Source organism: Protopterus annectens, chromosome 8.part0, assembly GCF_019279795.1.
Source record: "Protopterus annectens isolate FY-2018-M chromosome 8.part0, PAN1.0, whole genome shotgun sequence".
Lineage (NCBI taxonomy): Eukaryota > Metazoa > Chordata > Ceratodontiformes > Protopteridae > Protopterus > Protopterus annectens.
In genome coordinates this window covers 930,930,282-930,946,815 of record NC_056741.1, presented here as the reverse complement: position 1 = coordinate 930,946,815, position 16,534 = coordinate 930,930,282, and the positions used below count along the sequence as shown (strand labels likewise).

The 16,534-nt window shown below is 37.4% G+C and overlaps 1 protein-coding gene across 1 annotated transcript in view; it reads right to left on the bottom strand.

The window, feature by feature from the left end:
- Positions 1–16,534, bottom strand: part of LOC122808362 (IgGFc-binding protein-like) — a 251,858-nt gene that overhangs the window by 85,751 nt on the left and 149,573 nt on the right. The window contains 1 exon segment of the mRNA XM_044079329.1: positions 10,183–10,772. Coding sequence (XP_043935264.1) covers positions 10,183–10,772 — 590 coding nt within the window.

Below are 16,534 nucleotides of genomic sequence, written 5' to 3'. Positions count from 1 at the left end.
ACTAGACTAGTAACAGGAAAGGCATTAATTCCTTTTTACAAGAACTAGCAGTGAGAAATGGGTTGTAATGATATTATTTTAGTAAGGAACTTTCAATGCTTGTTTTAGTTCTCTTTCAAGATCACTAAATCAGAACTCTTTAAATAGCTTCTTAATGTCTCAAAAATTGATTGACCTATGGAGCAGTACATTTCTGTCTTTACTGGATTTTAAACACATAGATTCTGGATATAAAAATGTAGCACGATTAGACTAAATCTTTATCTGTTCACATTATGTAAATTTCTTCAAAAGTTCCATCCTAGTACCTAGGAGAATTTCATATCATTCACCATTGTTACTAAAATTCACAAGCTTGGTTCAGAAAACTCACATATTTTCTTATTTTATTGACAAATTGTTTTTTGAAAACAAATTAAATTAAATTAAATTAGCTATTTCAGAAAATTAATCCAAATAAAGCAATGCTTTTTACCCTAACATGCCCTAACATGGGTATCATTAAAACACACATTGCAGGTTTTCTTTCTGAAACTCACAATATATGAAAAATATAAAAAAATGATAAACTGTATAAATAAGTGGAACAGACTTCTGTTATGAATTATTTTATATACATAAATTGTGATAAACATGTTTTCCAATGTTCTAATTTGCTATCAAAATGGAACAAAATAAGTTGGTCTCTTGGGAGAATGGGTCCAATGAAACTCAAGAAAGATAGATATAGTTATGCAGAATGTCATGTTTTGAAGAGATATGTAACGTAAAATCTAATACTTTTGTAAAGAAAATAAATGTGCACATTAGTAGATAGACCAAGTAGATATCATGGAAGTATTTGGCAATTTTGTATGACAATCTATAGTCAACTGTATATCCTTTAGAAAATAATAAAAACTAACTTGTATTTAGATTTTTATGATGAAATTGGCCAAAACCTAGTTTCTGTGACCTGAAGTCATCTTTAAAAGATACTAAAGAAATTATTATACAATTTGCAAATAATATAGCTAATGGAACAGATTGCAGACCAATGGAATTTTACAAAGCTCCTTTAAAATAAAATTACCCAGATTTTTAAAAATATTTAATATTTACATTTTAATCCATATGTTTAATTTGCAAGTATGGTTCAACTCATAAGCCCCTACTTCCACCAATCAAGGGTAAAATAACTTGTCAGGGATATGGGATGCATAGCAAGGATTAAAAAGGCTCTTCTAGTCATTAGCCTAGTAAATACTTATGAACCTAAAACATGAACCATCCCTTAGGCCCAAGAAATTGCTATATTATAGACCTTATTATATTGTGGTCCTTTTTAAACATGATCCTTTTTTGCAGATGACCAATGAACAGAAATTATTTTATGTTTTGATGAAAAATTATCTAAAATGACCTTGGACTCTTATACAGTTGACATAAAAAGTTTACACACACACCTGTTAAAATGCCAGTTTTTTGTGATATAAAACAATAAGACCACAATAAATTATTTCAAAACTTTTCCCACCTTTGATATTACCTACATACTGTACAATTCAACTGAAAAACAAAAATTCTTTAGAGGAAAAATATAAAAAATAAAAAATGTACAATAAGCTGGTTGCATAAGTGTGCATACCCATAAACTAATACTTTGTTGATTTGTTTTTTTATGGATGTTCATCTAGTGAACTCTGCTTAAAACAAACACTATGGTGGTAGTTCATAGGTTCATAGGTTTATACTAGGCTATCTGCCCTAAGGTATTTATAAGCCTAGCCCAAATTTTTGTGGCTTACGCCACCCCTTATATGAAAAAATACTGTGCCCATTAGTTTGTTGTGCCTCTGTCCAGCAGTGACACAGAGATGATTCCCGGGATAAACCTACGATCTCCCATCCACAGGTCAAGATTTCTCTTGAACAGAGCCAGCGAGGTGCTCTGCCTCACATGGACCGGGATTTTATTCCACAGCATAGGGAGTCTCTGAGTGATAAATCTATCCCTCCAGCATGTCCTATTTATATCCGTGCTAAGGTTTAAGTCACTTGCTCTAGTGGTTTTGGTGGATTTGGATTTTTTGAGGTGGAGCATGTCCATTAATTTCAGGTTGGACATGGCCTTGTATGTCAGGCACATGTCACCTCTGAGCAGACGGTATGCGACTGAATAGAGCTGGAGTTTCTTCAATCTGGCAGCATATGACAGATTTTGGAGTCCCTTTATCCTTTTGGTGAGGAACTTATGGGGTCTCTCCAATTGCTGCAGATGTCGGGTGAGATACATCCCGAATGGGGCATTGTACTCGATCATTGGTCTGATAAGTGAAGAGTACAGGGGAACAATGACCTCACTAGATCTGGATGTGAATCCCTTCATGATCAGGTGGGCAATGTAGAAGGTCTTTCTAACCACTTTAGCAACGTGAGTGTCAAAGAAAGGCCACTGTCAACCTGGGTCCCCAGGTCCCTGATAACCTCTTCTGTGCTTAGTGGATTGCCACCTATATGGTAGCTTGTGGTTACCTTGTTTTTCCCGAAGGGTATGACTATACATTTTTGGTGTTTAACTTCAGGCCATGGCTCTGGCACCAGCTATCTGTTTCCGTGAGTCCCTTCTGAAGGATATCCGTGTCCAATGCACTTTCCACTATGGCCCAGTTTGCAGTCATCTGCAAACTTTGTCAGCCGAAGTCCTCCCATGTTGGCCTGTACTTCTGAGAAGTAGATGCCGAACAGTAGGGGGCCAAGGGCCGAGCCCTGTAGGACACCACTTGTGACCGGCTTGGAGTCTGACATAGTGCCAGCAACTCTAACCCTGTGGGTTCTGTCCTTAAGCCAGTTTGCAACCCATCTTGTGACATATGGGTTTACATTTAAGCTGGTAAGTTTTTCTACAATACCCGAGTGGGGTATTGTGTCTTTGCAAGGTCAAGGTAGGCTGTATGGACTGCCTTTCCCTCATCAATGGCCTTGGTGACTGTTTCGAAGAAGTCCACCAAGTTCAAAAGGCATGATCTTCCCTTACGAAGCCAAACTGGGTCGGGTCCAATGTCTGCAAGTCCCTATATCTTTGTTTATGAGCTCCATTATGATCCTCTCCATAGCTTTGCAGACTAGACTTGTTAAGCTTATGGGGCAGTAATTACCAGGGTCCGTAGAGGCACCGCCTTTGTGGAGTGGGACCACAGTTGCCGTGCGCCACTCCTTGGGCACGTATCCTGTGATAAGGCTGAGATTAAACAGTTGCCTTATGTGGGTTTAATACCTCATTTAGCTCGTGTAGCACACAGCCGTGGACACCATCCGGTCCCATTGATGCTGTGTTTTTAGCTTTAGAGAGAGCAGCTTTCACCTGCGCATTTGAGATGTCTGGGAGGCTACACTCCGCTGGGATAGTTATCTCTCCTTTAGGGGGGGGGGGTGAAGTTTGCACTGAACCTGTCTGCCAGTATGTTGGCAATGTCTGTTGGTTCAGTGATTTTTGTATCATTTTGGACTAATTCTGAGCATATCTGGGAGTTTCCACCCAGGTTCCTAACATAGCTGAAAAAGGCCTTATGATTGTCCTTTGAATCCATGGCAATTTTTCTCTCAAAACTGGCCTTAGTTGATTTTATGAGTGCTTGTATTTTTTTACTAATAATGATCAGGGGTGACTTCCCTTTTATGGATTTTGTTCTATCATGTAATAGCTTTCTCCTCTTATTGTAAAGTTTGTTAATGGCTGGGGTCCACCAGACTGGACATTTGCCCTTTGTGGAAAGAGTCTTTATTTTTATTTGGGATTGCCTGATCCATGCAGTCCTGGAGGTGTTCATAGAAGGCATTTGTAAGGGCTTCCCAGCTTGGGTTGTGGTTTCCACTGGCTCAGGGGCCTTGAAGGATACCACACCAGTCTTGAGTAGTGTGAAGTTTGCTTTAGAGAAGTTCTTCACTGTGGTCTTTTGTTTGGGGTGGGGGCGGGATGTGGATTTCCAGTGAGATTAGTTTATGATCAGATCTCACCAATGAGGGATATACTTCCGGTGTGGAGCATTTTGTCCCCATGTTTGTGATAATGAGATCTAGTATATTTTCTCTTCTCGTGGGAACAGTGACTAGCTGTTCCATGGCATTTGAATTTATGAACTCCAGGAACCGTTGGGCTAGAAAGTTCGGGCTTGAGTAATGTTCCCAGTCTATATTTGGGTAGTTGAAGTCACCCAATATGATGGTGTTTGGAGATACATTTATAACCTCCAGTGTCTTCTGGAAGGCTGTGTGGGGTTCCTGAGTTTGAGAGGGTGGCCTGTAGCATGCTACAATTTGTAGAGCAGTTTTGCCTATGGTTAGTTGCACCTGGATGGTTTCCGAAGCTTTGCCACCAACCTGGAGGTGTGGGTATCCTTTATGAATATGGATACACCCCCTCCTTTTGTGGTGTGGTCCAGGTTTTGGGGCCGGAATGCATGATATGAGGTAAAACCTAATAGTGCCAGGGTGCTCTCAGGAGCCTTGAACCAGGTTTCAGTCACAGCACAGACATCGATGTTCTCCATACTGAGAAGGGCCTTGAGTGCATGCATTTTGAGATTTAGACTTCTGGCATTGAGCATCATTACCCTCAGTTTCTTCCCATTTTTGTTTTCTAGGGTGGTAGGTTTAGAATTTGAGCCTTGCCTAAAAAAGGCACTATGGGGGTGGCAAGAGCCTTAGCCAATATCCGGAATCCCACGGGTGACAGGTGCAAGCCATCCCTTGCGAAGCAGCGTGGCTTGTCAAGCATGTCATCCCAGGCAGACAGACACTGGATCCCCTTTGAATGACACCAGACATTAAGCCAATTGTTAAAGCTGATCGTCTTGTCTCTATATTGTGGCTTCATTCTTGGTGAAGGAAGGATACTGCTCAGGGTCAGGGTCATACCTGCCTGGGCTACATAATCAGAGAGCTCCTCTATGTCTCTTTTCATGTAGTCCAGGGAGGTACGTCTCAGGTCGTTCACACCAGCATGGACAATGACTGTGTCATATTTGTACTTGCCGTGGAGAGACCCGAGTGCTTGTGTTATGTGGCGGATTCTAGCGCCCGATAGGCAGCTTACTGTGACCCTCTCCTTGTTCAGCCTGGTGAGTGGGACGTCAGTGTGTCTGACTATGGAGTCACCTATGACAAGTATGTTTGGTGTTTGGTAGTAAAACGTTAGCCAGTATATAAAAACCAAGGAGTGGAAAATGCAGGCTACTCCTGGCAAAGCAGGTAGGTCTACTGACCATTTCCTCCCCGGCATTTGTAGACTGGATCCCCTTTGAAAGACATCAAGTTACAAGTCAATTAATGAAGTCAATTATTTTTATTCTTGAATTTAGGCATCACTCTTGGTGATGGAAGAATGCTGCTCAAAGCCAGGTCCCTGACATTTTTGAAAATATGATAAGAGAACTCAGTATTGTCTCCCTGAACCTCCCATAGATTGGATCATCCCCCCCCCTCACTACAAGGTCATAACTTTATTTGGTATAGTGCAGATACCTCATACCAGATTTTACCAGTAGCAGAGAATTTTCTTTGTTGTTCACCCATTACATAGTTCTTTACCTTGCTGGGTTGAAGACTGCAGCTTACTTTCCTGTTTCAAAAATTATCTAAAGAGCTATCATTGTCATTTTATCTTTGCACTGCTTATCAATGATGGAGTTCTACCTTATGAGTCATATACTATGGATATCAATTCCATATTCAAAACATTTTTTTCTTATATGTATATATGGCTTATCATAATTTTTAAACATTAATATGTGCTTTACAGAGCATGAATAGCTAAAACTAATCACATGGCTATACTTCTCAAACATGAAAGAAAATAGCCGAACCAACTGGCATATTTATTACTGTTTAATCACAGTCTGGCTGAGAGGTGACAACTCATAAAAGTCTACAAGAATAAAAATAACTACAAAAAGTCAGCCTTTAACTATCATCAACATTAGCAGCAGCAGCTGAAGCAGCAATATGCCCTCATAATGCTATCATTGTGATACATACAAATAAACTGCAATATATATATAACCCCAATAACAATCCCAGACACTGGTTAGGTGTATATCATAATTTTTATTTTATTTTATTTATTTATTTATTTAACATTTGTTTACTGGGAAAGTCCGACTTGGAACAAAGACAATTTTCAGTGGAGGCCTGGGGAGAAACGCTCCAGATGCATGTCTTTGTAATGTGGGAGGAAACTGGAGCACCCGTTTTTTTTTTTTTTAATATTTAATAACTAAAGTAAGAAGTGATGTAAAATACCTCTTTTGCTTAAGAAGTCTGACAGTACTGTAGTAAGCATATTGAAATACTTATCAATATGGATTATCTCTTTGGGAACCATGCATTGGCCAGTCAATCCATTGATTTAAACTTCACTCAAAACTTCTGACCTGCAATAAATAATTTCTTGAGGCCAGCTAAGTTGATTGCAGCAATGCTGCAGATTATCGCATCACTTTTAGTCTTTTAAAGGAGTAAGCTCTACAGCAGAACAGTGTAAGATATGCATTCCTTTCCAGTATAAACACAATACAGTATCAGGCATGCATGCCTGAATTTCAAATGTTATCTAAAAACTGAAAATTTCCAGCAAGATACCATACATGTATTACTGGTGCAAATAACTTACAGAGTTGTCAATTTTTTGATTGTTTGCTAGCACAAACAAATAAAAGTAAACAAACAGTAAGTGAAATAAAATGAAAGAACAGAATTGTGAATGCCTACACTAAGTATACGCAATCTCTTTTCAAGAGCATCCATATCAAATTTTGGCACTGTCTATTCAGTGAGAAAGATTAAACTGAGTGTAGACGTAATATACACATTGTGCTAACCTTTATGAATCCCCCTTGATATTTACAGTTGCAAGAAAATCAGTAGGAAAACTAAAATTAGGAGGAAGAAAGTGTGTTGTCTATTCACTGAGAATGGTGTACACTTAGTGTACGTGATTCCATATCTAAACAATCCTACCTTGGTTTGTGATTTACTGTGGAGTTTACTGGTAAGATAATTTTTATTTGAAATTATAGTTTATTTGCTATCACTGTTTTTCACTGTTTGTAGGTAGGAAGGGATATGTTGTTAACAACATTTACTTTGATTCATATTTTTTTGTTTTACCTTTAATTTCACTGTTGGTTTTTAGAAAGGGATAGGTTTTCAGGCAGGCTAGCTCTAGTTACCCTAAGTGTCCAAGACAGCTATAAATTCACAATGACTGCAGAGAGGAAAAATCCTGAGCATATCATTAGTAATCCTACCTTGTTTTGTGATTTACTGGTCTTTACAGTTAAAAAGAAGTGTGACTGCAGGCGATAGTGAGCAGAAGCTACTGCACAAAGGAATTACAGCTTTTGTCTGGCTTGCAGAACTTGTATGGTCAGATGAACTTTACTGTATTTACTTTAGTATTTAGTTGTATATTGCTTGTGTGATTTTTTTGTCATAGAAGTTGATGTAAGTTCTCTTTGAATTTTGTGGTTACTGATTTTAATCTTTTCCTTCGCAATATTTTATCCATTTTAAGCTGAATATGGATTCCTTAAATGAGTACGGAATTAATGATTTGCTCATGCACAAATATCTTGTACAGTTTAATAAATGCTATGCATATTTAAAGGTCACAGCTGATAACACTGGTGATGTGTTTTTCATGTTAAAAGTTGGATGATTTGCTTACTATGGTTATAAGTAAATCTACAGTTAATGATGATGATTGTACTTGTGTAATTGGCATTGCTTGGAGAACTGTTGTTTCATATATTAATTTCTGAAGTGATGCAATAAATAATGTTAGGCATAGAACAAATAGAACACACATAGGAAATGATGCGTCTATTGTCTGTAAAGAGCATTCAACCCCTATGAAACAAAACAATGCCCCTGACAAATTTGGAATTCTGGATGCAAGTACTCAGCAATCTGGGGATCTGGTTTGTTTGGAAGGAAACAAAAAAAAAAGAAAGGCAGTAGTACACAGCAAATAACAAGAAAGAAAAAGAAACTGATTAATGTCTGTAAAGTAAAGAGAATATGTACTAAAAAGGACACTGCTTTGTTATGTAACACACAAGTTACTGGGAATGATAATATTTTTCTATCAGAAAACCTTTAGACTACAGAAAAAGCCATCCATTTTCCAAAAGAGAAGGTAGAAAAAAGAGGTAAGGGGCAGGTGAAAAGGAAGAAATCAAAACTGAACGTTGAAGGATTGAAGAACATTAATGTATGAAAAAAGAAGAGAAAGACCGAGTTTGTCCTTACCCCAACTAATAACTGCATGGCTCAAGCAGTGGATTTACAATGACGGCTGGATGAGAATTTAATACACAATGAAAACAGTGGGATTAATAAGACTAATGGTGATGAAGATCTAGCTTTCATAACGATAGAACAGAAATTATTGTAGTAAGTACTGCTTACAAATAGGATATGGTAAGTATCATACAGCAACTGGACAGGTGAAATCCTTGGTTACAGCCAGGGTGTCCCACAGGGCTCTGTTCTAGGCTCTTACTTGTTAGATTGTATCTTTCAGACCTAACATTTTCATCTGAGGTGTTCTACAGTTTATATGCAGATGATCTGAAATTGGGTAAACTGATTTCATGTGTTACAGAAAAAGCATGTCTGCAAAATAACATGACTAAATTGGATGGGTAACAGAAAGTTCACACCAGGGATCATACCAACAGCACTACTAGATAGGGGCCAAGGGTACTAGCTGCTAGTACAAGGGTCTAGGAAACTACTAAAGGGGCAGTGAATACCGGCACAACGTGGCTGGGCTAATATATGCCTTAAGGCAGATAGCCCAGTACCAACCTATGAACCTATTTGGGCACAGGATAATAATATGCTGATAAATGCACCGTAAACTGAGCATATGAGATTTGGGAGACATAAACTGAAAGGTGAATATTTAATACAGCATACAGTGATTAAAACTGTAGACTCATTTAAGGACCTGAGTATTTGAGTAGATTCAGCTATGAGTTTTTTTAATCATATCGACCAATTGGTTAATGATAGTTTTAAAACTATAGGTTGTATAAAAACATTTATAAAGTCTAGGAAATCAAAAATGATGAAGTTGTTGTTTGTTAGTTACATTAGACCCAAACTTGAGTATGGGATAACAATATGCAAACCCTATAAGAAAACAAACATGAGTAAACTGGAAAGAGTACAGTGGAAATATAGCAAGGGCATCCATGGATGTGAATGTCTGTTACAGATATCTAAGAGGAGATTTTATTCAAGTATATAAGGCATTTGAAGACAACTACCTCTCTGGGAATGTTTGGGGTTATCAAAAGTACTAGAGAATCATCAGACAACTATGTAGAAGAATCTATAGGAACGAGAGTTGTACTAATTGGTTCTCTGACAGTGTAGATGATGCATGGAACAGAGTACCTAGTTACATTAAAGCAAGTACTTGTTTAGATATTTTTAAGAACAGCCTGGGCACTTATTTTGGGAACAAATGTTTTGGTACATCGGCATGCTAGAAGGGCATTAATGCACATGCTTGAAACAGTTGCATGTACGTACGTATGGATGCATGTATGTAACAAATCTAGCCTAAAACGTGAAAAGTGAAGAAAGGATTGTTTTGTGCTGATGGCAGTTAGGCAACAATATAACTTGATGAAATAATATACAGTCTAAGTTGTTGAGTATTTTACAGTGATAAATGCTGGCTGATTGTAGGAACATTTTTAATTACTTGTGAAGAAATATTTTGGTACAATAAAATACATTTTTAGACTGGCTGCACATGCATTCATGTATGTGGTAAACCAGTGTTCTTGATCCCAAACCACCTGTCTCTTCAATGTATCAGTACATAGGCACATCTTCTATTATACTGTAAGGATACGGCGCAATGCTTTTGTAGGGTGTGAAAAAAATGAAAGCTGTTGTTCTTAGGAAAGGACTGCATGCAGCAGTTTTTTCATCAAAAGCTACTGTCACAAAATAAACTCAACTTCAAATCCATATTGTTAAAAATAATGACAAAAGATGTGAGCTATGTTGAGATAAACTACATGATGTATCATTAAGATCCGCAGTGGTATAATAAAACACTGCAGTATTTTAAACTTAAGAAAATATTTACAGTAACCTACAAAAATAGATATTTCAGCTTACCTTGACTTTCCATTTTATTCCTTGCATGATAGTAATGATGAAGTTGTAAGCCTCCACCATAACCATTCTTGTTACTGCAACATTGCCGCTGCCGTAACTTTCGTTCTCGACTATGACAGTAAATGGTGTTAGATGCTTCTCAGTACCACAATATTTGGCCAAAGTATAAGTACATGTACCTTGGAAATCAAAAGCAAGGCCATCAAATGACAAGTAATGCGGATCTCCAGAGGCAATGCATTTCCCAGTTCCAGATGGATAACATCCTCGAATACCATTCACTACTTTGCATTCCTCATTGGCTCCACAAGTTGTCTTTTTACAGGTAACATTGCTGTCGCAGGTACATTTTTCCTGGCATAACCCATCTGGATAAAACTCCTCTCCCTTTTTATAATATTGGCCTTTATACAAGCAGCCACAATCTGCTATTGGAACACACTTGTCTCCACTGAGGATGTAGCCATTATCACATTGACATCCCTCCCTACAGCGAGCATTGCATCCTTCTGGAGCTGACAAACCTCTGCATGTAACTTGACATCCAGATCCGCACAGTTCATAATGGCTATTCTGTGGACAGGTATAACCTAAATTATCAAAGAAACAAACAACATGTGAATGAGATAGCTGTTACATTGTATAGTTTCAGCAATTTATCCACCAAAATGACTTTCAAAAATAGTCTTCTTTGCAAGTCACAGCAACAGTTATAAGAACTCTCATGTAAGTAAATAAAAAAAATGCAGTATATACCTGTCATACCACACACACACACACACACACACACACACACACACACACACACACACACACACACACACACACACACACACACATGTTCTTTTCATAAAAATACTGCATAAGAGCTCAATTGCTAGTTTCTATTTCTTTTCCTGTTTTGTTTGCATTCATAAATTTGCAAAGAGGAAGAGACACCAACTGATATTTGCCTTCACTCTTTACATCCTTTGTTTAATTGTGTGGCTGTACAAAAGGAATAATTCCTACATTGTAACCCATACTTTGTTTTATGCAACTTTCTTATTGTCATAAAATAAACCATCCACCACTCATTACTGCAGTGCTGTGATGTTTAACAATGCATTGTACTGGAGGGATTTACTCTTGCCTTCTGTTAATTACTCATGCGCATGAATACAGAATGACCCCATCAGTATTGAAAAATAACAAACAGATAATAAATTTTACATTAAAAAGCTTCCTTAAGAAGTGTTCTTCTTTGGTACTTTTTAGTAGCATATATTAAACAGTCTTATTTGTTACACAGTTTAGTTATCCACACAGTATTCTTTGTGTATGCATTGGTTTGCCCATCATGTATTAGTTAAAGTGATATTGTGCTACTTACGAAAAAGGATAACATGCATTTTCTGTTTTCAGAGATATATACAGCCTATATCATCAATTTTAACTACATCCTTTAAGTACATCCTTAGCATTGAAATGCACCTTGCCCTGGGCTACTTTGTCATATGGAGCTAAGCTAAGTATTGAAACACAGCCTTCCAGCTGGACCAAAAAGTTAATATCTCATTATCCAAGAAGGTGCAGCTATGAAACTCTGCACTGTACAGTTGCCAAAACAGTACAGTGTCAAAGATACCATATACAGTGTAATGCAGGGAATAAGATGAACACTCACAACTATTTGGTTTATTATTGTTGGACTGATCTTTCTAATGTCAAAACTTGGAATTCTGACAACAAAACACTGAAACACAGAAATATTTAAACCTCTAACCATGAATAATAATGAATCCCAAACCTCCCCTCCACTAAAGACATAGGAACAGGTAGTAGCATAGGTACTACAGGAGGTGAAAGTCCAGGAGTTCAGCATTGTCAGTTGTTTGCAATCCATATTTCAGTGTTTTGAAGTTGAAATTTTGGGTTTCAATGTTGGAAGGATCAGTCTTTAAATTGTAAAACCATCTATTTAGCCCCTGGTCAAGAGTACATGCAAACACCCACATGTGCACATAACCACTCACACATAGAAACGTACACACACATGCACTCACATGGATGCACTCACATTCACAAACAATACCACTTATCTCCATCAGCTATATATGCAAGGGGAGGTGTCTCTGCTTTACACTGCAGAGTTTCCTTCCATTATAATACACAGGTCTGCATAGCTGTGCACTACAAAGCACACCAAACTCTCCATTCTTTTAGAATTCTGCCTTGACCCAAACATAAATAGGTCAGGGGCATATTAATCCCAAGCTATGCAAGCAATATAACTGAGCATCTCATTAGGAAGATCATTTACATATACCCCTTCCATAAAGAACAACGTTCAAATATGAAAATAAGTATATAATTATATCTATATATATATATATATATATATATATATATATATATATATATATCTATACCTACATATGTATATATATATATATATATATATATATATATATATATATATATATATGTATGTATGTATATATATATATATGTATACATATATATATATATATATATATATACATATATATATATATATATATATATATATATATATATATATATATATATATGGATCCCTAGCAAATGATAGAAACCTCATTTGACTGAGACCATAAGACTGAAATTTCAGAATACTAAAAACTCACTTGACTGAAACCCATAATACTGAATTTCAACATACTAAATTGTAAGCTGGACCATATAAAACCAGACTAGGTGGGGGGTGCTACACCCCCAATGTGGTGGGCTTTGGCCACACCCCCCCAACTATATATACTGTCTGCAGTATTGCACTAAAGTGGGGAAAAGGGCATAGTAGTGGCAGCGTGTAGACTACTGTAAGGTAAGTGAAAGGTTTATGCCTTTTTTCCTACTGTAGTGTCATCCTGGAGTTAGCATATATAGTTGGGGGGTGTGGGGGGCATAGCCTCCTACCTAGTTTGGTTTTATATGGTCCAGTTTACAATTTATTATGTTGAAATTCAGTTTTATGGGTTTCGGTCTTATGGGTTTCAGTCAAGTGAGTTTTCAGTATTTTGAAATTTCAGTCTTATGGTCTCAGTCAAATGAGTTTCAGTCAAATGAGGTTTCTATCGTATGATAGGGATCCATATGTATGTATATATATATATATATATATATATATATATATATGTAACGAGTGTGTGCATGTGTATGCATGTGTGTGTGTGTGTGTGTGTGTGTGTGTGTGTGTGTATGTGTTTGTGTGTGCGTGTGTGTCTGCATGTGTGTGTCTGTGTGTATGCATGTGTGTGTGTGTGTGTGTGTGTGTGTGTGTGTGTGTGTGTGTGTGTGTGTGTGTGTGTGTGTGTGTGTGTGTCTGTCTGTGTTTACATCATCAAATATTGAACACTCAAAAGAGCGAAACAAACAAATGTGACCATTTTGGAGTGAATCTGAAATGACAGACTGCCACAAACCAACAAAAAAAGTATTTTTTTGTTGCACAATAAAATAGAGCATTCACTTGCCACAAACAAACAAAAAAAAGTATTTTTTTGTTGCACAATAAAATAGAGCATTCACTTGCTTAAGTGTTTGCTCTTGCTTACTCCAGCAAAAAACATTTACTCTTCTGAACTGCAGAATAAATTATCATCAGAAAAGATTGAAAACACAGAACAGTGAGCCTCATATGACTCATAAAAGAGCAAATGTAAAAAAACGAAACACTACTAAGAGTGAATCACAAATTATGCAACAACATCTCATTGCTTTTCAAAAATGAGCATGTCGATTGGACAGCCCAACCAGTGTGCCCACGTTAAGTCAATTATATACCAATAGAAAAAAGTGAAAAAGTCTGGCTACTGAAGTACCATTGAGTGGCCAGACTTTCTACTGGCATATGCTTAGAGGTCAGACAAAAATAAGAACAAAATCAAGTATGTTTTGCAAACTAAAGAATCAGTAATGTACCTGATTTTTATTGTATTTCTGCACTGTCCCTTGTGAAATCTTGCCAGTTAAAAAAAAAAAAAAAAAAAAAAAAAAAAAAACATGAGCATTCTTTTTTCCCCATTGCTTCTCCTGTACTTCACTGATATACTTTGCAAGTGTGGGAAATGAAGTCCCATATGCATGCACAGTACATCAGTAAACAAGGAAAACTGTGGAGGAACACTGTAGCACCCTTACACAAGTAAGTAATTTCTTTCTTAAATAATGTAATTGTATAATAGCAATAATCCACTCCAGTTTGTGGGTATGTCAGGATTTACCCATGACTGATGTGGTTTAATAACAAATCTTTGCTCTCGTGATCAAACCGCGGCAACCCTGAATAATTCCTAATATACTTATAGCTGTGGGTTATTTATTAAATATTGAATATTTCTCTCAAATAATAAAGCCTTATACAGTAAACACTAGCAACAAAACCCAAATCAAGCATAGTCTGAATAGTGGTAAAATTAGGGAAACTTTTTTTGGTAACGCAATGTGTAAGGTTTGGGGTTAAGGGCGGGATTATGAGTTGGCAAACATTACATTACTAAAACCCATTTTCTGACCAGTACTACTACAAACGACAGCACGACACAGAATACAGATGGCAGCAAACAGACATACATCTAATCTGTCTGCTAAGTACTTACTCAAACACAACCTATGAACACTTGCTCATACACACCACTATAATGTGATCTTGCACATCTGCACAACCACCACCTTTTTAGTCAAATATTCATACATACTTCTTAACTATACTGTATAAAAGTTTAATTCACACATGCTAGATTCACATAAATGAGCATTCACTCGTGTGTGGTTGCACTTTTTTATACCAACGCATACTTTCCTATGCACTTTCCTACCAAACAAGCATTCTATCTTTGAGTCTAAGTATATGTATATATATATATGTATATATATATATATATATGTATATATATATATATATATATATATATATATGAGTTTATAATGAATAAGCACTGGCAAGTTTGTTCAAAAACATAACCTCAAACAAACTCATCAGAGATTATCAATTATTGTCACCAAAATCATTTAAAAAGTAATTGCAAATGCAAGGCAATAGGTTACATTTGCAATTGGCTTTGTTAAGGGCAGATCCTGCCTCTTAAACCTGGTCAATTTCTTTGAAACAGTCACCAAGGCCATTGATGAGGGGAAGGTGGTCCACACAGCCTACCTGGTCCTCGCAAAAGCCTTCATTACAATACCCCACTCGGGCATTATAGATAAGCTCACCAGCTTAAATATAAACCCCTATGTCACTAGATGGGTTGCAAACTGGCTCAAGGACAGAACCCACATGGTTAGAATTGCTGGAGCTATGTCAGACTCCAAACCCATTACAAGTGGTGTCCCACAAGGCTCAGTCCTGTGACCTCTCTTGTTCGGTATATATTTCTCGGAGGTACAGGCCAACATGGAAGGACTGTGGCTGACCAAGTTCACAGATGACTGCAAACTGGGCACCATAATCGACTCTCCAGCCGACACAAGCATCCTCCAAAAAAGCCTCATAGAAACAGACAACTGGTGCCAGAGCCATGGCCTCAAGCTAAATGCCAAAAAGTGTATAGTCATCCCACATAGGTGGTAATCCATTAAGTACAGAAGTAGTAATTAGGGACCTGGGGACCCAAGTTGATAGCAATCTCTCATTTGACAAAAGTGGTTAGAAAAACATTTTATATAGCCCACCTAATCATGAAGGGATTCACATCTAGATCAGGAGGTCATCGTGCCTCTTTACTCATCCCTCATCAGGCCCATAATTGAGTACAATGCCCCTTTGGGATGTACCTTACCAGACACCTGCAGCAACTGGAAAGACCCCAAAAGTACCTCATCAAGAGGATCAAAGGGCTCAAACAGATGCCGGTTAAAGAAACTCCAGCTCTACTCAGTGGCATACTGCCTGCTCAGAGGCTGATGAGTGGATGGGAGATCATAGGTTTATTCCGGTATCACTAAATTAATTTAAAATGGGTGACGAAAGCCAAACACACTCTGGCTAGGCTTATAAATGCCCTAGGGCAGATAGCCTAGTATGAGCCTATGAACCTATAAACAATTTTTATGGATCCTCATAAATTACCTATGGTATGATCCCAGTTGTTTTCATTAGGGGTAATATATAATAATTAACTACGGCATGGGTAACCAAATGGGTTAGGTAATTTTGAGCACAAAAAGAGAAACTGAATAGGCTTAAAATGGCCCACAAGGCAGCTAGCCTATTACTTCCCCATGAACCTATAATTATGTAACAGTAGATCTGATGGAGTGTGATTGTTATATAATTTGACCAACTGTGCCACTACTGAAAAACCCAAGCATTTCAGCACATGGTGAAATG